At 43.3% G+C, this 25,869-nt stretch overlaps 1 protein-coding gene across 4 annotated transcripts; it reads right to left on the reverse strand.

Annotated features, from left to right (window-relative positions):
- Nucleotides 1–5,471: 5,471 nt before the first annotated feature.
- Nucleotides 5,472–25,179, reverse strand: PAG5 (pregnancy-associated glycoprotein 5). 4 transcript variants are annotated; one of them, XR_009599084.1, is made up of 9 exons: nt 25,025–25,154; nt 23,791–23,941; nt 22,701–22,818; nt 22,438–22,556; nt 20,936–21,129; nt 19,901–20,017; nt 18,182–18,323; nt 16,328–18,094; nt 5,472–6,425 (listed from the first exon to the last, which is right to left on the reverse strand). XR_009599084.1 is itself a non-coding variant. In NM_001009793.3 (9 exons), exons 1-9 carry the CDS (start codon nt 25,123–25,125, stop codon nt 16,132–16,134), a joined length of 1,194 nt encoding a protein of 397 aa, NP_001009793.2. In that variant the 5' UTR covers nt 25,126–25,179; the 3' UTR covers nt 15,969–16,131. The 4 variants fall into 4 exon arrangements, 3 of the variants coding, with proteins under 3 accessions (NP_001009793.2, XP_042098592.1, XP_042098593.1); NM_001009793.3 differs by lacking the exon at nt 5,472–6,425 and adding an exon at nt 15,969–16,284 and having other exon boundaries at nt 17,996–18,094; nt 25,025–25,179; XM_042242658.1 differs by lacking the exons at nt 5,472–6,425; nt 19,901–20,017 and adding an exon at nt 15,969–16,284 and having other exon boundaries at nt 17,996–18,094.
- Nucleotides 25,180–25,869: the final 690 nt, after the last annotated feature.

The following is a 25,869-nucleotide window of genomic DNA, read 5'->3' on the forward strand; positions in this document are numbered from 1 at the left end:
CCCTTGACCCACAAATCTGGCTCTGATTCTATCAGCAGACATGCCTTCATGTAGAAGCAGGAAAGCAATACTTGGAGCTGGTTCTGCTGGGTTCCAGGCACAGTGGGGGCAGCCCCAGCTGGAGCGGCCCTTGGAGGCTGTCACGCAGGTGGTGCCTGACTCACTCACAGCTCAGCAGCCCCAGAGCTCTGGCTCCTCATTCACACAACACAGACCCTTGGGAAACTGGGTCAAATCGACCTGGGTTCACACCAAGTAACATTTTCTTCTCAGACTTCTGGCAGCTTAGATGCAGTGTCTTCCTCCTTCCTCAGGGAACCTTTGGCTGAGTGAGATTCAGCGGGCTGCAACTAACCTGGATTTAAGGGATGCGTTCCCTCTTTGATGTTGAAAAAAGACCTTGGCAGTTTGAAGGCTTTGAGAAGGGGTGAACCAGTCATGTTCTTTGGGGACTTTGATTTATGGATCTGATTGGGTAAAAGAGACAAAACGCAAGGCTGGGCTTTTCTGGGTCTGCTGATTGTGAGTTATATACCAGCCACCAGGCTTCAGGGTCAGTTGCTAATGTGAGTCACCTTTGTAGAAGGAGTAGAGGAAAGAGATTTTGGGCAGAGAGCAGTGTGGTCAGGGGCCACAGGATCACACAGGGCAAGATGAGACAAGAGCGATTCCCTGTTTCTTGGCTCTATCAGTTCCCTGGAATTTCCACCCCTGAGGACAAGCACACATAGATAGAGTCACTGGTGGTGACCCTGGCACCTGATTCCCCTGGTGATAACCAGTTTGTGTACACAATCCTGAGTACAGCAGCCCTGTGACAACCTCAGTCTCCCTTCTGGGGAGGATGAGATGGTGCATTGCTGGTAACTCACAAGTGAAGTATGTAATGAGGTGCTGGTGGGTGAGCTGTGACCATCTTCCAAGTGTGGAAGGAAGATTGTAGGTGGAAGAGTAGTCATTTATTAAGCTTGGTTACCTTAGGCTTTTGTAGTGGCTGTTTCCTGCATCTAGAATATTCTTCTCCTGGCTTTCTGCATGGCTGGCTCCTTCTCAACATTTAGCATCATCTCAAATGAGTCTCTCTCACGCTTACCTTCCCTGGCCACTCCACTCTCACAAGCACAGAGCCTGATCCATTAAAGAGCCCGTAGACACTGCCTGTACTTCCCTCCTTCAAGAACAGAATTATAATTAGCAAAGTGTAAGGTGGGAGAGGGATAAATTGAGAGTTTGAGATTAATATAATCACATCACTACATATAAAATAGATAATCAACAAGGACCTACTATATGGCACAGAAATTCTACTCAATATTCTATAACAGGTATGGGAAAAGAATCTAAAAAGAATGGATGCATGTGTATGTAGAATGGAATTAATTCCCCATACAATTAATACTAACACAATATGGTAAATCAACTATAGTCCTATATAAATTAAAGCCACTTAAAAAAAAAAGATTACATCTAGAGACCCGTGGGGCTCTTTATACTCACAGGTTTCCAGATATGATGCTGCAGAGGGCAGAGTAGTGTAGAAATCTTGACATTATCCGAGATGGCATTTTCCTGAGCTTTGGTATCCTTTTTCTTATAGTGTCATCTTTGATTTTGTCTTTAGAGGATCTAATACAATGGCCTGTAGACATAAGCTAGGTGTTAGTTGAAGAATGAGAGGTAGGTGTTGGAGGGAGTATGAAATATCAGCTCCCTAGCCTTGGCTTGGGGCACAACTTATGTTTCAGAGTTCCTTGTGGGAACAGGCTGCAGCTTCCCTCTCCAAGACTTGCAAGGAATCAGACCAGGGGTGGTTTCATCCTTTCTCCTGTCCTTCTTCCCCTGTGACCTCACTGGTTTCTTTTGCAGAAATTAAAAAAAAAGTTTTGGCTGCACTCGGTCTTCACTGCTCAAGTCTTCTCTATCAGCAGTGAGCAGGAGCTACCCTGTAGTTGCTGTGCTTGGGTGTTTCATTCCAGTGTTTTCTCATGTTGCACATCACAGATACTAGGGCACACAGGCTCAGTAATTGTGGCCCACTGGCTTAATTTGCCTGCGGCATCTGGAATCTTCCCCAACCAGATCTCCAATGCATATTCCAAGCACCCAGCAGATAGACTCCTAATCACTGGATTAAAAGGGAAATCCTTCTGGGAGGGACTTGGAAATCAATCACTTTTACATGAAACTTGGCACTATGGCCTATTTTTGAGGAGACTGATAGAGTGTTGTCCCCTACTGCAAGCAACCTCCTGAGATCAGGACTGATTTAGGTTCCCCTCCTAAGTGTTCCTACAGCATCTTGAAGCTGTCCCTGCCATGTGGCTTTGTTCTTACTTGAGTTTCTGAAACCCACACTAGATCACAGTTTCCAGAGGGCAGGGCTGTCACTTGACTCACTTGTAAGTATACGTCAGTAGATCTTGTCTCATTATACCAGACTCTAATGTCAAAACAAGGCTAACACAAAGATCAGTTGTTCTATTATGAGTGCTAGGCTACAGGTTCAACTTCTGTAATCAGACCCTAAATAACATTGTTTTAAATACACTTAAATACAATTTCATCTCTTGTTCTTATAATAATAGTCCAGGTCACTCCACAGTGATGAGGACCCACTTCTTTCTTGTTGCATCTTCCACCTGTGATACTTACCTCTGGTCTAACGTAGCTTCTCCAGATCCTGTCATTACATCTGTCTTCCAGCTGTGGGACAGACAATACTTCTATTTGGAGGTGATGTATCACTTCTACTCTAATTCCACTGGCCAAAGTAACTTCCATGGTCATGGCAAACCTGGGGGTGGTGGGCACACAGGAGGGCAGGGGAATGTGATCCTACTGTAAAACATTCATGATGAATAACAAGGGCCACCACCCTTCATTCATGTCCTTGTGCTTTGTTCTTCTTTGGTTCTCTCTACCATGCTCTCAGCCTGTTTTAGCCTGTAGATATGCATATAGATGTGATTATGAGAGGATATGGCCTCGACTGAACAAATACAGAGAAAACAAGAAAGAAAAGAAAAAGATAAAGATTAAAAATTCAAAATCTATAAGAAAGCATGTTTGAAATCATTATTCTGCATTTATACAACTTAGGTATGACTGTGGTTTATGAATCAATTTATAAAATAAAGATAAAACAAATTTAAAAAATAAATATATTCACTAAACCCAACAAAATAACAAGGCTATACCATATTAACCACATAGTAGTATCAAGATTAAGTTTGGATGCACATTGCAAAAACCTAAAACACCATAATTTTAACAAGATAAACTTGAATTTTCTTCTTCTGAAACAAATCTGGAGGGGGCCATCCAGAGCTTGAGTGGAGTCCATCTCCAACGTTATCTGGTGGTCCAATACAACTGCAGGTGTTCCAGCCATCACAAGTGAAATCCAGACAGCAATTTGGCAGATGGTGGGGAGGGGAAGAGACTCATCTCTTAGCTGAGTCAGCTCCTTGAAAGCAGCCTTCCAAGAAATCCCTCTTACAGGTTCGCTATATCACAAAGTCACCAGTCATGACCAAGAGCACAGGCAGGTAGGAAATGCAGTCTTTTAACTACTGGGAACATTGCCACATTACAAAATACACTTGGTTTTGAAAAGGAGTAGAGAATAGAGAATTTTGTAGGCAGCTCTAAGCCCTTGGCTCAAAGAGAAAAAACATTTCTGGATGGATCAGACTGAATTGCTGCACACAGTTTTGGAGCCAGGAAAAGGAGAAGCAGTGAGAAACAGATAGATGGATATGACTTGTGTTCCAGGAAAAAAAAAAAATGACAGTAGCGATCTGATCAGATCAGATCAGAGTACTGATCTCTGGTCAGTAGAGGTCTTCTAAGGACTGAAGTGAGAATTATACATACCGCATGACCATTTGTTTTGAAAACTGCTTTTCCAATTCTGGTTCCAAATCTCTATCAATACCTCAGCTTCTTAAATATCTTGTCTTTGTTACCTCACATTCTGATCTACCTGTCTCACCTTCCTTACTTCTGTTCACATCACTTCTCTATTCAGCCCATCAGTATAACAAGATCCAGTACTGAGGAGCTTAATCAACACTTCTTGAAGTGGGTAGAAATATGATGACTAGTATTACTTTAATATTTTTGTTCTTGATCAAGGTCCTTTGAAGCACTAAGATGGCTAGAATAGGGAGATCTTGTGTTTCCTCTAAAATTCCAACCAAGAATGTGGCATCCTTGGACCTGGAGGTGATGTGTTCACATTTGTACCCACAGGTCTTAGCAGGAGAGTAAGTTCCCTGTATATGAACAGGTTCCATTTCAAATGGCATTCAAAATCCCAATTTCTTCATAAGTCCAGAAAATTTACTTAGGGACCCAGCTAACACAACTGGCTATATAGCACTGTAGCTGAACAGCCATTGGATATAATCAAGGCCTGGTGCATGCAGACATTGCTGCAAGTGACAGAGAACCAGTGTCCCAGGAGATGGGACAAGATCCAGGGTTGGCTGAAAAGACCAGAAGTACAAAATAAGAAGAAACAAGTTTTCACAGGTTTATGTGAACGATTTAGCAAATACCATCCCAATTTGTGTGTAGTGATTGATCTGTGGTTTAGAAGAGTAGCCCCTGTGGCTTAGGATGAGCCAGATAGGAAAGGAGAGAAGAGACTGAACCATGAAAATAAAACATGTATCCCAGGTCAAATATGTCTAGTATTGAATAGATTTAAGCTCTGTCAATTTATTTGCTCCCTCTCGGGCAGAATTAGAGTCGTAAAAGAGGGAAGGCCATCACTTTATTCTTCTTTTTGTCTAGTGAACATTGATTTCTAATGTAATTTCTTTATAAACAGAGGATGTACTTTGTATGATTGAAGTTTTCTAACTTACTGTTCCATATAAACTTTGGGGCTTTTCTGTGCCCAGGCACATGGGGCCCTGGGACCTGACAAGCTCTGTTTCTTCTGTAGAGTGCCATGCATGGGGATCTGCTGTCATCTGGGGCCTGAGTTATATATTCAATCTGGGTTCACATCTGAGGGGTTAACTCTAGTCAGGTTTAATTCTATCATCATGGTGTTTCTTTTCAATATGTCCTATGTTTTCTTCCCATTTCTCGTTTTATCCCTGACTTATTTGTGACTGAGTAGTTTTTACAATTCCCTTTATTAACTATAACTCTTATTTTAAATGGTAGGTTTAAGATTTATGGTATGCACCTTTAACGTCCACAGTCTATCATCAAGTGATCTTTTGTACCTTTACATGTAGAATAAGAACCTAATCATATTATATTCTCATTTCCTCTATCCTGTACTTTTTGCTATTGTTAAACATTTCATTTCTACATCCAGTATAAATTACATAATACATTGTTACTATCCTTGTTGTACACAGTCAATTATTTTCTAAAGCAATTAATTAGAAAGGAAAAACTATTTTATTTAAAAATCATTTATTTATCATTTCTATGACAGTTGGCCATCTCATGTGAAGAATTGACTCATTGGAAAAGACTCTGATGCTGGGAGGGATTGTGGGCAGGAGGAGAAGGGGACGACAGAGGATGAGATGGCTGGATGGCATCACTGACTCAATGGACGTGAGTTTGAATGAACTCCAGGAGTTGGTGATGGACAGGGAGGCTTGGTGTGCTGCAGTTCATGGGGTCGCAAAGAGTCGGACACGACTGAGTGACTGAACTGATGACAGTGTTGGGTCTTAGTGTGGCATGCAGGATCTTCCTTGTGGTAGGGACTCTCTACTTGAGGAGGGCAAGCTCAGTACTTGCAGCATGTAAATTCTATTTGAGACATGCAAGCTTAATTACTCAGTGGCCTGTGGGACCTTAGTTCTCTGGCAAAGATGCAGCATTCCCTGCATTGCAAAGCAGATCCTTAACCACTGGACCACTGGGGAAGTCCATTTATTCACCTTTCAATATACATTACATGTTTATCATTTGGGGTACTGTTCGTTCCTCCTGTGGATCCAGATTTCCATTGCCTTTAAAATTCCTTCTGACTTGAGGCCTTTTAAAAAACACTTCTTGTTACATTGGTCTGTTGGTGGTGATGCAGTCTTATAGTTGTATGTCTGAGAAAGTATTCTATCTTGTTTTTGATATGTATTTTTCTTGGGTATAGAATTCTGAGTCAATTATATTTCTCTCAGCATTTTAAGATGTGGTACCAGCATCTTCTGGCTAACATTGTTTCATATGCTTAATCTGCTGTCATTCTTATTTTTGTTCTTTGCCTCTTTTTCCTTCTGGCTACATTTCTCTGGTTGATTGTTTTAAACGATGAATTATGATGTGCCTTTGTGAAGTTGTACTTGAGTTGAGTTTCTATGTTTATGGGTTTAAGTTTTCATCATTTATGGAAAATTTTCAGCCAGTAATTTTGCAGTTCTTTTCTCTATTCTCCTGTCTTTTACTTCCTGTAACATATATTCCAGTTACATATATTCTGGTATTCTTAAAGTTGTTTCAAAGCTCTCTGATGCACAATTATTTTTCCCACAGTCTGTCCTTTACTATTTTACATATATCTATTTAATATGCTCAATATTCTTTACCTAATGAATATAAGGATTATAATTGAAGTAAGATTTTAATGTCTTTCCCTGCTAATTCTGTAAACTATATTTTTAAGTGTGTTTCTACTAATTGATTTCCCCTCATTCTTAATTTTCCCTTGCTTCTTTGCACATCTGGAATTTAAAAATTTGCACATCTTTTAAAATTTACTTATTTATCTTAATAAGTAATAAATGGAATTCCAGCTGAGCTATTTCAGGGAAGCTATCCTCCTTCCTTGGCACCTCAGTGGCTAAAGAATTCAGCTGCAATGCAGGACACGTGGGTTCGACTGCTGGGTTGGGAAGATCATCTGAAAAAGGGAATGGCTACCCACTCTAGTATTCTGGCCTGGAGTATTCCTTGGACAGTATAGTTCATGGGGTCACAAAGAGTCAGACACAACTGAGAGATTTTCAATTCAGTTCACTTACTGCTCAATATGCCAGTAAACCTGGGAAACTCAGTAGTGGCCACCGGACTTGAAAAGGTCAGTTTTCATTCCAAATCAAAGAAAGGTAGGGCCAAACAACGTTTAAACTGCTGCACAATTTCACTCATCTCACAAACTAGCAAAGTAATATTCAAAATTCTCCAAACTAGGCTACAAACGATACGTGAACTGAGAATGTCCAGATGTTCAAGTCAGATTTAGAAAAGGCAAAGGAACCAGGCATCAAAATGCCAACATCATTGGATCATAGAAAAATCAAGAAAATTCCAGAAAAGCATCTACTTCTTCATTGACTACACTAAAGCCATTGACTGTGTGGATCACAACAAACTGCAAAATTTTTAAGGAGATGGGAATACCAGACCATCTTACCTGCCTCCTGAGAAACCTATATGCATGTCAAAAAGCAACAGTTAGAACCGGATTGGTTCCAAATTGGGAAACAGTATGTCAAAGCTGTATTTTGTCACCCTTTTTATTTAACTTATATGCAGAGTACATCAGGGGAAATGCCCAGCTGGATGAAGCACAAGCTGGAATCAAGATGACTGGGAGAAATATCAATAACTTCAGATATGCAGATGACACTAGCCTTATAGCGGAAATTAAAGAAGAGCTAAAGAGCCTCTTGAAAGTGAAATAGGAGAGTGAAAAGTTGGCTTAAAACTCAGCATTCAAAAACCTTAGATCACATCATCTAGTCCCACCACTTCGTAGCAAATAGGTGGGGAAACAATGGAAACAGTGAAAGACTTTATTTGGGGGGGGGCGGGCACCAAAAGCACTGCACATAGTGATTGCAGCCATGAAATTAAAAGACTCTTGCTCCTTGGAAGAAAAGCTATGACAAACCTAGACAGCATAAAATAAGCAGAGACATTACTATGCTGACAAAGGTCCATCTAGTCAAAGCTATCACTTTTCTGGTAGTCATGGATGGATGTGAGAATTGGACCGTAATGAAAGCTCAGTGCCAAAGAAATGATGCTTTTGAACTGTGGTGCTGGACAAGATGCTTGAGAGTCCTTTTGCCTGCGAGGAGGCCTAACCAGTCAATTTAAAAGGGAATCAGTCCCAAATATTCATTCTAAGGACTGATGATGAAGCTCCAATAATTTTACCATCTGATAAGAACTAACTCATTTGAAAAGTCCCTGATACTTGGAAAGATTGAAGGTAGGAGGAGAAGGAGACAACAGAGGAAGAGATGACTGGATATGATCACTGACTCCATGGACATGAGTCTGAGCAAACCCCAGGAGTTGGTATGAACATGGAAGCCTGACCTGCCCCAGTCCAAGGAATTGCAAAAGTCGGACACAATGGAGTGACTGAAATAAACTGAATTTGTCTTAATTAGAGAACAATTAATTTACAATATTATCATGGAATTAGGACAAATAATTTCACAGTTTGTACAGAAATTTTAAATTGGATGTTGAATGTTATAAATTTTACCCTGTCTGATGCTGGATATTTTAAAATTTTGATAAGTATTCTGGCACTGTTTTGGACCACTGTTAATTTTGTGGAAACAACTGTACTTTTGAAGGCTTTCCTATTAGTTTTGTTAGCTGAGATGAGACCAGCCTTTAGACTAGGTTTAATTTTCCACACTTGCAAGGCAATACTGTTTTCAGTCCCCTACCAATGTCCTGTGAATTGAATAATTTCCATTCTGGTGGGTGGGGACACAATTAGACTTGGCTCAATTTGAAAATCAATGGTTGTTCCTTCTAAATATGATCAATACTCTCAGCTGAAAACTGGAGGGCTATCTCCTGCAGACTTCCACAGTTCTCTGTGTGTAGCTCTCTCCTGTGAACTCTAGAGTTCCATCTCTTTCTTTCCCAACTTGGGGAGACTACTTGGATCTGCCTGCATTCCCCCTCCCTGTGCCACGTGTTGCAAACTCGGTCTAGAGTTGGGACAAGTGTAGAGCTCACCTTGCTTGCTCCACCCTCTCAGGAATCCATTCTCAGCTGCTTAATGTTTGATGTACAAAAACTGCTGTTTCACTTATTTTGTCTAGCTGGGAACTGTTTGAGGCAGGAAGATAAATGTGGTCTTGGCTTCTCTCTGTCTGCCAAAATGGAGACTGCACTCATTGAGCACCTTGTGCATGTTAGGCACTGACCTCCATGAAGGGGTGCAGACATGATGGGGAACATACGTTGGATCCTTGGGAGCCCCAGTCTTGCTGAAGTAACATGCTGATTCCTACATAATAATTGCTATGTGGTATGTACAGAGGACCATCAGGGAGCAGGAAGAAGTCTTTGGAGAAGGAGAAAGGAACAGCTCCTGGATAGTTGACAGTAATGTGTTGGTAGGCCTTTTCAGGCTGGAGAAGCTGTAGGGAAGAAATTCTAAGCCAGGTGGAGGGAATGGTAAGAGCAAAGGCAAGGCGGCAGTGCTGGGAGCTCCCAAAGAACAAGATTCCAGCTCTATTAAATTTTATCGATGCTCAATATTGCCAGGTGATAGAAACATGAGTTTTGTTTTGGAAGTGGTAGAGCAATATTCAACGGAAGGACTGATGTTGAAGATGAAGCTCCAATACTTAGGCTACCTGATATGAAGAGTCAGCTCATTGGACTCTGATGCTGGGAAATATTGTGGGAAGGAAGAGAAGGGGATGTCATGATGAGATGGTGGGATGGTATCACTAACCTGATGGACATGAGTTTGAGGAAACTCTGGGAAATAGTGAAAGACAAGGAAGCCTGGCTTGCTGCAGTCCAAGTAATCACAAAGAGTCAGACTTGACTTAGCAATTGAAGAACAACAACAAGAACATAAGATCCAGAGAAGCTGGTGTCCTGGTGGGAAGGGAGAAAGATTTAGAAGCAAGTGGAGACTGCTGGGCACTGATGCAAGTCCTTCAATTGCAAGCTAAGGAGCACAAGATTTTGAATGTGTTACAAAACGTTAAAAAAATAAAAAGACTGTTTTCTGCAGGAGTAAGAGCTTTGACTGAGTTTGTTCTCTAGATTTTGTTGGGGATGTGGAAAAGACCTGGAGTGGACTGAGTCTGCAGAAACCAGGTGACCAGTTGCTGGATGACCAGGATCATGGTAGACATTCTGCACTGGGTGGAAAACAAATCCAGAGAAAAAGTCTCCCTTCTGGAGTGTACATGCCAATGTATGAAGTTGTTGCGGCAGATCACTTAAATGGTATTTTGAGGCAAGCAAGAAATGCATGATGGGGGTTTGCTTTGGTCAATTCCTGTGTACAGTTAGATGACTGAAAGTCTGGTTACACCATTTCTTCATTTCACATATTTCTTCATTAAACAGAAAGTGTAGGAAGATTTATAAGGCAACTGCAGATGTTTTAGACATGAGGGACCAAACAGGGCAGTTCCATTTAAGAGACTGAAATTTTACTGTGCAGGTTGCCATAGTAACAGTTCTTGTGCTATGCTAGAGATGTGGGAAACTGTCAAGAGACCAAAAGCCTTTACAACTCTCTTTGTAGTGTGATTTCAGGTTAGAAATATTTGGCAAGAAAAGGCTGACTGGTAAGGCTGAGGAAGGGAGTAATCTGAGCCAGTGTTTTAGCTTCTATTGGAGCACCAAAACAGAAACATCAGCTCAGTCAGAGTTCTGTGTCATGGCTCAGAAATAGATGTTATTTTGCTTGACTCAGTATTTAGTTTTGGGGATTGCAGCCAGAAGCTCTAAACAAAAGATTGCCCCATCCCAGGAGGCAGAATAATTCATATTTAATTCAGAGTCAGGAACTCAGAAAGCCTCTCTGGACCACTTGCATGCACACATGCAGTCTAAAAGGTGAAATTATCATCATGGTGCCCATCTTCTAGATGAGGAAACTGAAGTTAAGGGACTTGATCAAGGTTACACAGCTAAGCATGTGAGAAGTCAAGCACAAACCCAGTACTCAAATTGTGTGTTTTTGCTCCATACCCACGGCGGGTGGAGAGAGGTGATCTAGCACTGTTTAGGAAGAAGCAAGAAATATTCAGGTTTAAATTGAAGAAAGTAAGAAAATCACTAGAACATTCAAGTATGACCTCAGTTCAGTTCAGTTCAGTCACTCAGTCATTGCTGACTTTTTGCGACCCCATAAATTGCAGCACGCCAGGCCTCCCTGTCCATCACCAACTCCTGGAGTTCACTCAGACTCATGTCCATCGAGTCGGTGATGCCATCCAGCCATCTCATCCTCTGTCGTCCCCTTCTTCTCCTGCCCCCAATCCCTCCCAGCATCAGAGTCTTTTCCAATGAGTCAACTCTTCGCATGAGGTGGCCAAAGTACTGGAGTTTCAGCTTTAGCATCATTCCTTCCAAAGAAATCCCAGGGCTGATCTCCTTCAGAATGGACAGGTTGGATCTCCTTGCAGTCCAAGGGACTCTCAAGAGTCTCCTAATCCCTTACAATTATAGACTGGAGGTGACAAATAGATTCAAGGGATTAGATCTGGTAGGCAGAGTGCCTGAAGACCTATGGGTGGAAGTTTGTAACATTGTACAGGAGGTGGTGACCACAACCATTCCCAAGAAAAAGAAATGGGAGAAGTCAAAGTGGTTGTCTGAGGAGGGCTTAAAAACAGCTGAGAAAAGAAGAGAAGCCAAAGTCAAATGAGAAAGGGAAAGATATAACCAATGGAGTGCAGACTTCCGGAGGATAGCAATGAGAGACAAGAAAATCTAGATATAGAGCAAAGCAATGGAATTGTAATGACTAGAGATCTCTTCAAGAAAACTGGAGATACCATGGTAACATTTCATGCAGTGATGGACGCAAAGGACAGAAAAGGCAAGGACCTAGCAGAAGCAGGAGAGATTAAGACAAGGTGGCAAAAATACACAGAAGAACTACACAAAAAGGTCTTAATGATCCAGATAGGCATGATGCTGGGGTCACTCATGTAAAGCAAGACATCCTGGAGTATGAAATCAAGTGGCCCTTAGGAAGCATTACTCAGAGCAAGTTAGTGGAGGTGATGGAATTCCAGCTGAGCTGTTAAAAGTCCTAAGAGATGATGCTGTAAAGTGCTTCACTCAATATGTTAGCAAATTTGGAAAACTTAGCAGTGGCCACAGCTCTGGAAAAGGTCATCCTTATTTCAATCCCTAAAAACAGTAACTCCAAAGAGTTTTCAAACTACCGAACAATTGTGCTCATCTCACTTGCTAGGAGGTAATGCTCAAAATTCTTCAAGCTAAGCTTCAACAGTACATGAACTGAGAGATTCCAGCTGCAGAAGCTGGAATTAGAAAAGGTGGAGGAACCAGAGATCAAATTGCCAACATCCATTGTATCATACAGAGAGTAAGGGAATTCCAGAAAAACATCTACATCTGCTTCACTGACTATGCTAAAGTCTTTCACTGTGTGGACGACAACCAACTGTGGAATATTCTTAAAGAAGTGGGAGTCCCAGATCACTTACTTGTTTCCTGAAAAATCTGTATGCAGTTCAAAAACTGACAGAACCAGACATGGAACAGCAGCTGAATGATCAAAATTGGGAAAGGAGCATGACAAGGTTTTTGTCACTCTGTAGTTTAACCTATATGTAGGACATATCTCCAAGAAAATTAGAGATACCAAGGGAACATTCATGCAATCATTGGCACAATAAAGGACAGAAATGGTATGGACTTAACAGAAGCAGAAGATATTAAGAAGAGGTGGCATGAATACACATAAGAACTATGCAAAAAAGATGACCCAGGTAACCACAATGGTGCGATCACTCACCTAGCCCCAGACATCCTGGAATGTGAACTCAATGGGCCTTAGGAAGCATCACTACCAGCAAAGCTAGTGGAGGAGATAGAATTCCAGTTGAGCTACATCAGATCCTAAAAGATGATGTTGTTAAAGTGCTGCACTCAATACGGCAGCAAATTTGGAAAACTCAGCAGTGGCTACAGGACTAGAAAAGGTCAGTTTCATTCCAATCCCAATGAAGGGCAATGTGAAAGAATTTCCCTCTCAATTTCACTCATTTCACACGCTAGCAAAGCCATACTCAAAATTCGCCAAGGGCAGTAGTGTGAAAGAACTGTCCTATCAATTTCACTCATCTCATATGCTAGCAAAGTAATACTCAAAATTCTCCAAGCTAAGCTTCAACAGTCCACAAACTATGAACTTTCAGAAGTTCAACCTGGATTTAGAAAAGGCAGAGGAACCAGATATCAAATTGCCAACATCCATTGCATCACAGAAAAAGCAAGAGCATTCCAGAAAAACATCTTCTTCTGCTTTATTGATTGAGCCAAAGCCTTTGACTGTGTAGATCACAACAAACTGGAAAATTCTTCAAGAGGTGGAAATACCAAACCACCTTACCAGCCTCCTGAGAAATCTGTATGCAGGTCAAGAAGCAACAGTTAGAACCAGACATGGAAAAACAGACTGGTTCCAAATCGGGAAAGGAGTACATCAAGGCTGTATATTGTCACCCTGCTTATTTAACTAATATGCGGAGTACATCATGTGAAATGTCAGGCTGGATGAAGCACAAGCCGGAGAAATATCAATAACCTCAGATACGCAGGTGACACCACCCTTATGGCAGAAGGTGAAGAGGAAATAAAGAGCCTCTTGAAGAAAGTGAAAGAGGAGAGTGAAAAAGCTGACTTAATACTCTACATTCAGAAAACTGAGTTCATGGCATCTGGTCCCATCACTTCATGGCAAATAGATGGGGAAACAGTGGAAACAGTGGCAGACTTTATTTTCTTGGGTTCCAAAATTACTGCAGATGGGTACAACACCCATGAAATTAGAAGACACTTACTCCTTGAAAGAAAAGCTATGACCAAACTAGACAGCATATTAAAAAGCAGAGACATTACATTGCTGACAAAGGTCTGTATAGCCAAAACTATGGTTTTTACAGTAATCATGTATGAATGTGAGAGATGGACTATAAAAAAGGCTGAGCACTGAAAAATTGATGCTTTTGAACTGTGGTGTTGGAGAAGACTCTTGAGAGTCCCTTGGACTGCAAAGAGACCAACTAGTCATTCCTAATGTAATCAATCCTGAATATTCATTGGAAGGACTGATGTTGATGCTGAAACTCCAATATTTTGGCCACATGATAGGCATAGCTGATTCATTGGAAAAGACCCTGGTGCTGAGAAAGAGTGAAGGGAGGAGAAGAAGGGGATGACAGAGGATGAGATAGTTGGATAGCACCAACGACTTGATGGACATGAATTTTAGTAGGTCCCAGGAGTTGGTGATGGACAGGCTGCAGTTCATGGGGCTGCAAAGAGTCGGACAGAAATGAGTCACTGAACTGAACTGAGGACACATCATTCAAAGTGCTGGGCTGGATAATCCCAAGCTGGAATCAAGATTGCTGGGGGAAATAACAACAGCAGATATGAAGATGTTACCACCCTAAAGGAAGAGGAACTAAAGAGCCTCTTGATGAGGGTGAAAGAGAAAAGGAAAAAGCTGCCTTAAAAACTCAGCATTCAAAGAACTAAGATCATGGCACTCAGTCCCAGCATTTAATGGGAAGTAGATGGAAGAAAAGTGGGAACAGTGGTAGATTTTATTTTCTTGGGCTCCAAAATCACCATAAGCCTTGGCCACAGCCATGAAATTAAAAGACACTTGCTCCTTGGAAGTAAAGCTATGACAAACCTGGACAATGTATTAAAAGCAGAGATATCACTGACAAAGGTCTGTAGTGTCATAGCCATGGCTTTTTCCAGTAGTCTTTTACAGATGTGAGATTATAGAATGGAGAGCACCTAAGAACTGGTGTTTTTGAATAGTGGTGCTGGGGAAGATTCTTGAGAGTCCCTTACAGAGCAAGGAAATGAAACCAGTCAATCCTAAAGGTAAGCAATCTTTGACCCCTGCTGTCCCAGATGAGGCCTCTGTCAAGGGTGTCCAGGTGGGAAGAACTGATGCTTCCACTCCAAAAGTGCCTAATCATGGCAGCTCCAACCAAATGGTTTGTAGCACCACACCTGGAGGGAGCTCAGAAAGGCTGAAGCCTCTGTGTACCCTGGGTGCCCCAATATATGAGTTGCATTCTCCCCAGCAGAGTTGGAGGCCAAGGAAGGGGCATTTGAGCCCTGCAGGAGGAGGATGACTCAGGGATCCACAGGGGCCATCACTTGTCAAGTGGGACTGGACAGGACACAGCAAGCGTGTGTGGCAGAGAGCTGGTGACTGGGGTGTGGGGACAAAAACAAATCCTTTCAGTATGATGGACTCACACAGAACCCCTGGAGCAGAATCCCACTGCCAGTGTTCACCTGAGATGGGATGATTAGAATATTTTCATTATCCCTTATAATTCCTCGGAATGAGGAGATGGTGGAGTTGGTGGTGGAAGAGTCATAAACTCTTACATAGTCTAGACCATTCCCTAGCCACTATCTTTGCGGCTACAACTACCCAGCTCCAGTCACGTGGTTCTGCAGGAAATTGACAATCATGTTTGCTGCTGAGTTAGGGCCACATGACCATGTAAAGCCACTCATAGGACCCCATGGCACTGCCAGGATGGTTGGTTTCCAGCTGGACATGTGATCTGAGGTGGGCCATTCAGAGCACTCCCTAGAATCCTGATGTCTCTGAGCTTCTCTTCTTATGGGTTAGACTTCAGGATACAAAATCCTAGGGCAGGTAGCTCTGGAGTTCCTCACTAGGTGTAGAAGCCTTAGGGAAGAAAGCTGTCAGGCTAAGACAATCAAAGAAGAGAGAGGAGAAACAGCAAGGATGAAAAGAGAAAACTGATGACTTCTGATTTCTTGGGTCCAGTCACTGAGATCTTTGGATCTGCTCTGGTTCCTATGTTCCAGATCCCCGGAATCCAGCCAATAAGTTCTCCCTTTCCTTGAAGCCAGTTGGAGTTGGGCTCCTCTCAGTTGTGCCTCAGACTTGGCACAAGATCCTTCTTGATCATTATGTACCTCCCAGACACAAACAGAGGCACCCATTTGTTTTAGCACCATTAAGAGTGAAACCTTTTATTCTTTACTGAGAATAGGGTTTGCAGATCACCAGATGCAGTTCACCAGCATCCCTGGGCAAGAGTGCCCTAAGTTTTTGCCAGTGTGTGTTTGGAGCAGCTTGATTGATTCCTCAACCAGTCCAAGCATTTACGCTGCCTGAGCCAGGCCAATCCTGTTATTTCCTCGATCATAAACTGAGAAATACAGCCTCAGGAAGATGTCACCCAGGACCCAGGTCTCTCTGTGTTTAAAAACTTCTGTGCCTCCTTTAAAGGTGCTAAAGCAGCCGCCTTGAGAATTCTAGGGGAGTTAGAGACACATACCAGTCAGCCTGAGACCTTACCTGCGACTCCCCCCGATATCCAGACTCAGCACACTTCTTTGTTTTATTTCCCTCTTTTGGTAAGTATCAGGTGATTTTCTCAGCAGCTTTGGATGTGATGGTTCATCCAAAACAAAAGGGCCAAAACATGTGATTGCCAGAAGGAAGGGTGTGGGTGAGAGGAGGACAGGGAGTAGGGGATTATCAGATGCAAAGTAATATACAGAGGAATGATAAACAACAAAGTCCTACTGAGAGCACATGGAAATATATTCAATATCTAGTGATAAACTGTAATGAAAAAGAATAAGAAAAGAATATATATTTTTGTATGTGTATAACTGAGTCAGTTTGCCATGCAGCAGAACTTAAGGCAACATTGAAGATTAGTTATACTTCAATACAAATTTTTAGAAAAAAACAAGAGTGTCCCATAGCTCTCTTCACACTCTCTTGTTTCTTTCCTACTGACTTCTGCTTCTTGTTTTCCTTGCAGATGTTGCCCGTTCTTCTTCATCCCCACAACCTGTTCTTTATTAAAAACCTTCATTTTGTATTTGAGTGTAGGTGTTAACAATATTTTGGGTTTCAGGTGGATGATGAAGTGACTCAGTCATACATATACATGTATCCTTGTCCCAAAGATACCCCTCCCATCCCGGCTGCCACCTAACATTGAGCAGATTTCCCTGTGCTATACAGTAGCTCATTGTTGGTTATGCATGTTAAATACATTAATAGCAGTTCTCACAACACGTTCTTTAAGTCTTCACTGAGGCCCTCTGGGAAAACTCCTTGGAGCCACACTAACCTGCTTTGGTCACTCCAGGAATGGCTGGGTGATTCACTCTCATGCTCCACCCCCACCGGTCAGCCTGTAGCCCTCATCACCCCTAGAAAGTCCCCATTGCCCCTTTGCAGAGCACCGTTGGTGCCATTTGCATGAAATCTAGTGTAGATTTGCCTAGAGACAAGCAGGCCCCCTTATTGTGCTATGAGTCTGTGGGGTTAGAATTACTGAAATTCCTTCTCTTCCTCAAAGCCTTCTTTGAGCCCATCAGCCTGCTCTGAGCTCCCACAGGGAGCTGACATGAAGCCTCCCCCCTGTGTCAGGGCTGTACAGTCACTGTGCGCCCTTTGGTCACCTTAGCATCCAACTTACCCACAGAGGGCTTAGGTATCCCAACTCACAAAGGGGGCACATGGGCGTAGCAACAGAAAGATGCAGCTGAGACTAGGGTATCCAAACAAGGAAAACTTCGAGAAGGGAAAGGAGACTGTTAATCCCTATAGTGGGACAGTACATTGGGACTGTCCCCAGCCATTCTCCTTGTCACATGGCCTATTTCAGGGATTGCTAGAGCTGACTTTCTGTGTTCATGCATCTGAGGGCTTTGATTGAACTGAAGTTCTCCGAGGCTGAGGTCCTTAGTGTTCCCCTCTTCTGGTGATTCATACCAGGCCAGCACGGGGTGGTGTCTCCACATCTATTTCAGGAAGATCAGTGCCCCAGACTGACCTTTACTCTCAAGTGGTTGGTTTTGTGGGAGGCACTGACCCAGGTACAGGGGCTCAGGAGCATCTGCCATGGTGTGACATGGCCTGCAGAGGGTGCCTTCGTCCCTGAACCAGCTAAAGGGTTTCTGCAAGTTCCTATATGAGAACCAACCCTCAAGGCTGTCCCCTCACCTTGAGGATGTAGGCTTGAGCTGGCAGAGTGTAGTTGATGCCATTGATGGTGAAGATAATAGAGGGCAGGATATTGATGGTAGAACAGGAAACGTAGTGCTGTTAGAGAGAGAGGGAGAGAGGTTGGCCCTGGAGATCCTTGTTGTGTGTGGAGACTGAGAGTGACCCTGTGGCATGACCCTTCACCTTGGGACCCAGGGGCATGGCGCCGATCAGCCTCTGAATGTTAGTGACCAGTCTTGTTGGGCCGTTGATCAATGATGTCCCTGTGTCCACGAGGGCCTCGCAACCGCCAGAACAACCAATAAGCTTTCCTTTCATGGAGATGCTGAGAGATAGTGGAACAAAAAGCATCAAGGTAACTCTGAGTCTCCCCAGAGCTGCCCCCTTCCAGACTGTCTCCTGAACAGCCCTTCAGAGATGTCAAGGCAACATCTCTCTCCTGACTCTTTTACTTTGCTCTCGACATGACACCTTCCTTGACATCCTTGAATGCAATATTTGAATATACCAGGCTTTTTGTACCTTGACACAGCTGGCCTTCCTTCCTAGAAGACCCCCTCTCCTTTGACTAGCAAATTTCTTCTCCTCTTCCAGATTCCAGCTTAACTGTCATGGTTTCAGTGAAGTCTTTTCCTCGGTGTACATCAGTCTCCTGTCTTGGTCATTCTCTGTAGACCCTTCCTCATGTCTAGCATGTACCAAAGTGACAATTCACTATGTCTGTGAGGCATTTCTTGTACATTTGCCTTCTCAGATGTGAGGGTAATTTTTTTCTCATCACATCCCTAAAGTGCCTGGCCCAGAGTGGATGCACAATGCTTGTCTGTTGAATGAGTGAATGAAGACTGTGAAAATAATGAATGAGGACCACCAGAACTGTATCTGGTGTTGAACAAAAATGGGTCAAATACACAGTGAAGATGGAGGTTCCCTGCAACAGCAGATTCTCATGGGGTGGAGGAGACCAGCTGCCCTGGGAGAGGGTATCTCAGCACTGCTCACTCACCCAGCTCAGACACTGATGCCCTGGCCATGCGATACCTGAGTAGCCCAGGGGACCTCCAAAGGACAGGTCCGCATTTGTCTGAGGATACTACACAGAATCCCATCAATTATTTCCCCTTGTTCTCAAGCCATTCCTAGATCCCACCTTCCTGTTCTCCCAGTTACAGCAGCTTCTCCACTGTGTGCTTAGGATAAACAATAGGTAGCTAGGTTAAGTGGGGTGTCTTATTATGAGTTGCTTTCAGATCTCAAGACTGTGGCCAACCTCTCTCCACTGCTGGCTAGCTTCTCCCTAAGGAGACCAGTTTTCTCCCATTTGTTCAGGATGTTCCCTATGTTTAAATTGACATTTATATGAACTGAGAGCTTCCTCAGTCCTGTGTAAACATGGACAGTTGGTCATCTTATCACAGCTCTGTTCAGGCTGAGGAAATTCTCTCTGATTCTCTTTTCACTACACTGTAGGGTCCGCTAACCATGTTCCCCACCTCACACTCAGGGGTGAAACCCTCCCCCAGCTGCACAGGCCTTTATGAACCCTGTTAAGGACCCTGGAGAGAGCCCTGGTCAGGAGGCCTGGGGCAATTATGAATCCATGGGTGGTTTTTGTATCTGCGTGTTTCTGTGTTTGTGTGTGTATTTGTATGTGGCTCTGTGTGTTTGCTTGTGTGTCCATCTGCCTATGCAATGTATGTCTCTGTGTGTTTGTATGTATCTGCTTGTGTGTTTATATGTGCCTGCCGTTGTGTTTGTGTGTGTCTGTGTGTCTGTATGTGTCACCGTGGATGGTGTATATGTCTGGTGTATGTCTGTGAGTGCATTTGTGTGTGTCTGCTTTGTGTCCGTGTACTGGTGTGGGAGCATCACTTGGGGTGACCCTCAGAGGGAGAAGCTTACTGGTCCAAGTTTATACGCCAGTCACCCACTCGGGACAATGGTATCCAGTTGAGCTGTCCCTTGTAGTAGGCTTTGTCCACCCCACCCAACATCAGCACACTGCCGTTCACCGTGCCTCTGTAGAAAGAAGGAAGAGGGTGATTCTTGGACGACAGTAACAATTGCACTGTCAGGACTGTGCTTGTCCACCCATCAAGGCCCTGATAATGTCCCTACTTACAGATGCAGACATTGAGGCTATGAGCGATTGTAAACTGGACCAAGGTCAGTTACTGACTAATAAGTGGCACAGAGGAGGGTAGAATCTGGGCCACCTTCCCTGGGCTCCACCTACCCAAACTTCTGAAGAGTTCTGGACCTTCTGTGACCTGAGTGCTCAGAGATACCCTCAGAAGACAGTGTGTTGAAGGTTTTGGCTTCCCCTTGTCTCAGGCCAGAAAAATCAAGGCCTGAAAGTGCTAAAGGTGTGAGTTCAAGGCTCACCCAGGGTTGGCACCACTAGCCTGTGACCTGTGCTGTCCATAGGGCCCCACACTCAGTAGGGGACTCAACCTCTGCTTTCCCTGGCTTCAAATCCCAATACTTGTTGAAAAAGGATTCCCACACTTTCATTTTGGGTCCCACACTTCTGTTTTGCACTGGCTCCTGCAAATTGTGTAGCTGATCTGGGCTCCCAGTGAAATGTTAATGAGGAAGGAAAGATTTCCACCATCCCTCTCTTTCCATCCATTTCAAAATCATCAGTGTATCTTGTTGCCTTTTCTTCCAACTCACATCCTGATACCTTGCATTAGGCTTCATCTCCACTCACCCCCCTACTCCAAACCGCTGCTCTTGAACCCAGGAGCATGATTGTGTTCCAATAAAGCTTTATTTATAAGGGCCAGTAATGATGCAAGGTGGGGCCCTGGGAACATAGTTTTCCTGGGTTAGATTATCTCTCAGGATACTTCTGTATCAAGTGTTCGATAATTTTCTTGCCACTGAAACATCTTAAGCTAATTTGGAGAAAGGGCTTGTCCAGCTCAGACTTACTTGCTCAAGTAGAAGGCAAAGATCGGCTCAGAAATGGCACCTTGTTTCTTCAGGTTGTCAAAGATGGGGATGGCTCCTAAGATGGAGTTGTTGGGGTAGTTCAAGCCCAAGATGCCATCAAAGGGTAACCCATTAAATCCATACTCCTCCAGGCTTAGACCAAATGGCTGGTCAGTACTTACAAGGTTCCCAATCTGAGGGGAGAGAAGAGTGTTCCCACTTACAGATTTGTGAAGTAGGGCTAGGACTGGGCTAGGGTGCCTTGCCATTAAATCCTTAGAGAAGAACTGAGGCTGGGCTGTGTTTTTGGTAGACCTCAGACGGTTAGACCAAGCTAAGGAAAATTTGGATTCCGTTTGTGAGGGGTTGTGGATTTTACAGTATTGTAAAGTAAAATAAAGTAAAAATAAAAATTAAAAAAATAAAAATAACAACAACAAAACAAACAAACAACAACAACAAAAATCTGCCCCTCTGAAAAACATCTGCCTGAGTCAAATTGGCTTCAATTCTTCTGTACAGTTGGGGCAAAAAAAAAAAAAAAAGTCAGGACAAAAAAAAAAAAAAAGTCAGGACAGGACCTAATGGTGCCCCGTTCGGGACAATATAAGTAGGGAGCAGAACAGTCTTCTCTTTGTCATCACTATGACCTCATGACAGAAATGGACTGAATTCACTATAATATACTGTGGATTCTGCATCTGCCCAGGAAGACAGAAGCCAAAAATACAATGTTGCTTGCAGGGTTCTATGAAGATACTGCCTGGGAAATACACTTTTGGGGACATGTGTGTGTTTGTGTGAGTGTTTGTGAGAGAAAGAGAATAAAAGAGAGAGGAGAACTACTCAGGTACTTTGAGAGAGGGAGGTCATAAGTTTCATTAGACTCTCAAAGGTCCCCAAGAGTGAGAACTCATTTATCAGGCCTCTCTGACATCTCTGTACCACTTCTTTCCATCTTGGATATCGGAAAGACTTGACTGCCACCAGGGTCCCCAGATCAGTTTGATTCTGCCCCAAATACCCCACGGCAACTTAAGTCCTGAAAAGCCAGCCCAGCTCCACTGCTTACCACATGTGTGACCTCTGCAAGGCCCTTGCTGTCTGCACCTCAATTACCTCATCTGTATTATGAGCTAATCAAAGTACCTGCTGTGTAGGGTTGTTGCAGGATTAAACCAGTTACTACCCGAAAGTGCTTGGAACATTCTGAGAATTTAAAAGTGGGTGCTTTCCCTCCTCCTCTTCTAGCTCCCAGCAAAATGAACCTTGAACTGCTTATGGGCAGAGGAGCTGCAAGTCCACATCCCAAGGTACTCTCTGGGTTAACTAATCTGGGAGTTTGTACGGCACCATGGGTGCTGTCGTCCCAGGCACAGAACCCTGTGGGTAATCACTAGGGGAGTTAGTGTAGGATGGGCCCTGCCAGCTGGTCCTGCATCTTTTTTGTAGCTGTGGTCACTTCGTTCCCAGTCCTGACTCAGCTTCTGTTTACACATTACCTGAATGGTGTCATAAGCAAGATGTCCCTTTATTCTCCCAGATCCATAGGCGATTTCAAAGGGCTTGGTCGTATGCCGGTAGGTGGAAGACTCCCAATACTTGAAGGTAATGTGTGAATCTGCAGACACAAGAGATGAGTGTCAGAGAGTGACACTGTCAGATGAGTCAGACACACTGTCAGATGAGTGTCAGGTGCCAATGATGAAAAAGGGGGGTGTCAGACAAGTAAAAGATGGGTGGGTTGGGAGGTGTCTGTACTCACAACAGGCGGGACTGGTGCAAAAGTTGGAGGGCACCCACAAGTCAGATGAGCCCGTGTCAAACACAACCCGGAATTGCTGAGGGGGTGTTCCAATGGCGATGTTACCCACGTAGGCTGTCTATGGGGACCAGGAAGGGTGGGTTAGTGTAGATCTGGCTCCCCTCGATTTCCACACTGCTGCCTCCCTCTGGGTGTCACATGTCTCCTGAGATCACTCTCCAACCACCATGAAGTTCACAATCTTTCTCAGAGAGGTGCCTGCATTTGATATTATTTCCTGCACTACACAGCATGAAGGATATTAAATCTATGACCAGGCATTGAAGAAGTACCTCCTGCATTCGAAGCCCAGAGTCATGACCATTGGACCCCAAGGGAAGTCCTGGTGCCTCCATTTGAGAAGCTTTCTAGTCTCTCCAAACCCAACCTGAGCACCTCCATCTACAGGAGGTCCTCTTTGATCAACACCACTCTCTCCTCTAAACTCAAACCACATTCAATCAACACCACACAGGTGACCCTTTCATTTGACATATATTTACTCTTTGCCTCGCTCCCAGGCTGGCCTGGGCATTCTTGAAAGCAGAATGAGCCCCTTTTCCTAATCTAATAAAAATAATCACAGTTAGATTCTTATGTTATTACACAGAATAGGGGTTTGGTAAATTTTTACACCTGTGGTTCTTGCACCTGTGGAAGTTGAATTCCTCTGCCTGGGGATTCACAATTACTTTGCAGTTGGCTTTACCTTTTGATCAGAGATGGTCACCCTTTATCTGTAACTGAGTGCCTCACTTAGTTCAGAAAACAATCTCCCTCAACTAATGACACATTTCTGACACAGAAATGGAGGTTTACCTGCCACAAAAATGGATGTTTACCTGCCACCTGGTCATTTCAGGGCCTAGTCACCACAGGCCAAGAGGATGAGAATGCCTTCTCCTCTGGGAATGGGGTCCCTGTTCCCCAGTGTCCCTGCCTTCTGCCCCTGTCCCAGCCCCAACATCTGATCTGCCACCTGCAGATGAGCCCTAGTGCTAAACCACACCACCAGGGGGCGCGGGGGAGCACCTCCTCCCAATAGACTCACATCCAGGAAGTTCCTCATGGGTACAAAAGCCATTTTTGAGTTACGAGTAGAATTCTGGGCCAGTCTATAAGCGTATTTCTTCAGGAAATTGTTCAGCAAGCTTTTTTCATTGAGGGTTTCTTGCATGACGTTCACTTTCATTAGAGGTATTCTTTCACCGATCATTGGGAAAGAAAACAAAGAAGCAACAATTAGCTGTATCTGTTAAGGTATAAATGTCATTGTAATGGCACTGTGTATTTCCCAATCACTTTTATAAGTGTCACATTATTATCAGAACTTTATGCATATACCATGGGAAATACATAGATTTGAAAATAGGTTCTGTTCTGTAATCTTGGGTAAGCCATTTGACCATGTGGGGTCTCAGTCTCTCCCTTGGTAAAAGGTGGAATGTAATAATTCCCACCCTCCAAATAGAATATTTGGGGGATAAGTGAAGTGATGGATATAAGGTACCTGATAAATAAGAAGTCTCAACAGTGACAGCCATTAGCATTGCTGTTGCCATCCCACTGTATCTTTCTCATAGAAGCTCAGGAAGGAGGTAGAAGTGGGATTCCTGTCCTCTTTACAATGGAAGAATTTGAAATGCAAGAGGTTTGTGAGTTGGCTGTGGTCACACTGCTTGTCAGATATAAAACAGTGTATAAGTAGCTATTCCACTCGTTCTCTAAGTTGAAATAGAAGAGAGAGTTGAAAGAAGAATCTAGGAGATAAGGAACAAGTTAGGGAAATTCAGAGGCTTGAGAAGGAAGGATGAGTCAAATGAAATTTAAAAGAAAGGAAAACAACACAGAGAGAAATACACTCACAGAGACTTCCAAAGAGATGGAGAGATAAATGACAGTGATACAGAGATGCAGACATAGACATATACATACTGAAGTAGAGAGAGAACAAAGAGGACATGTTGAATAAAATGTAGAAAAAGTGCTATTCCACAGGACCACAACTACATCTGCATAGACTGTGCACTGAACAATTGCAAGGAGTTCCATTTTCAATAGATCGTGAGATGACTGGACTCCAAGAGTTGTGCAACCATGCAAATCTACGCCAAGACCCTTGCTACCTTCCTATAGCAAGGTACTTATCAATAAGTAAGAAGTGAACTTTAAGACTGTCAGGGAAATATTCAATTCTCTTCTAAACCTGATGGGTGGAAGAATAATCAGATGAAAGGAAAAATCCGAGAAAGGAAGATGCTGCTGCTTACAGTCCCCATACTTACTCGACTATGCACTCTGAGAGGGCCACCAGCCCGAGGAGCACAAGCCACTTCATGTTTCTTTCCTGGCTCCAGGTACTCAAAGAAGTTTGGGTTCCTAGCATGTAGTGGTGACCAGGAGCTCCCAGTTATATATGCTCTGACCTGCACTAAGTTTCCCCTTTAGGCCACTAAAAGGCCTGAAAAAACCAGAAATCTCAAGATAAAATCTTTACCTCTATCAGTGTCCTTGGCGAGTGGACTTTGAAGCTTCTCAGAATACAGAGAATTCAACTGTAATCTCTTCTTTGAAGCTTGGCTGAAAATCAAACTGATCTGCATGGATATCTAAGAAGACGGAGAATCTTGCCTACTTGGAGAAAAAACTGCTAAAAACATCATGAAAATGGATACTAGTGGCCATGCTCATCATTCGTGGTTTCATGTCATCTTCCTAGCCACTTCATGAGATATGCATTTCTGTCTTCATTGGAGAAGAGATTGCTAGGAGGATAAGTTGTCGAATGGCAAAGTGAAGACTTCAGGGACAGCCCAGGGACATACAACTGGCTTTAGGTAGTGGGTCTAATGGCAGACATCAGAGGCACCTATGATGCCAGGCTGCATCAAAGATTTAGGGCAGAGCAGTACTTCAATTGCATGCTTTCAGTATTGGAAGAAATGTCATATGCATCCACAAGATATTTTATATCATCCAACAAATGTACAAGGAAGAACTGTGTGCTGGGTTCTGGGTTAAAGGCTTCAAAGTCAAAGTTGATCAAGACAAAAGTAGTCTTTATCTTAAGACAGCTAGCAGTCTAGTTCTTACAAACTCATGGCCCCAGGAGGCAAGAGAAATGATACTA

Source organism: Ovis aries, unplaced genomic scaffold, assembly GCF_016772045.2.
Source record: "Ovis aries strain OAR_USU_Benz2616 breed Rambouillet unplaced genomic scaffold, ARS-UI_Ramb_v3.0 scaffold_87, whole genome shotgun sequence".
Lineage (NCBI taxonomy): Eukaryota > Metazoa > Chordata > Mammalia > Artiodactyla > Bovidae > Ovis > Ovis aries.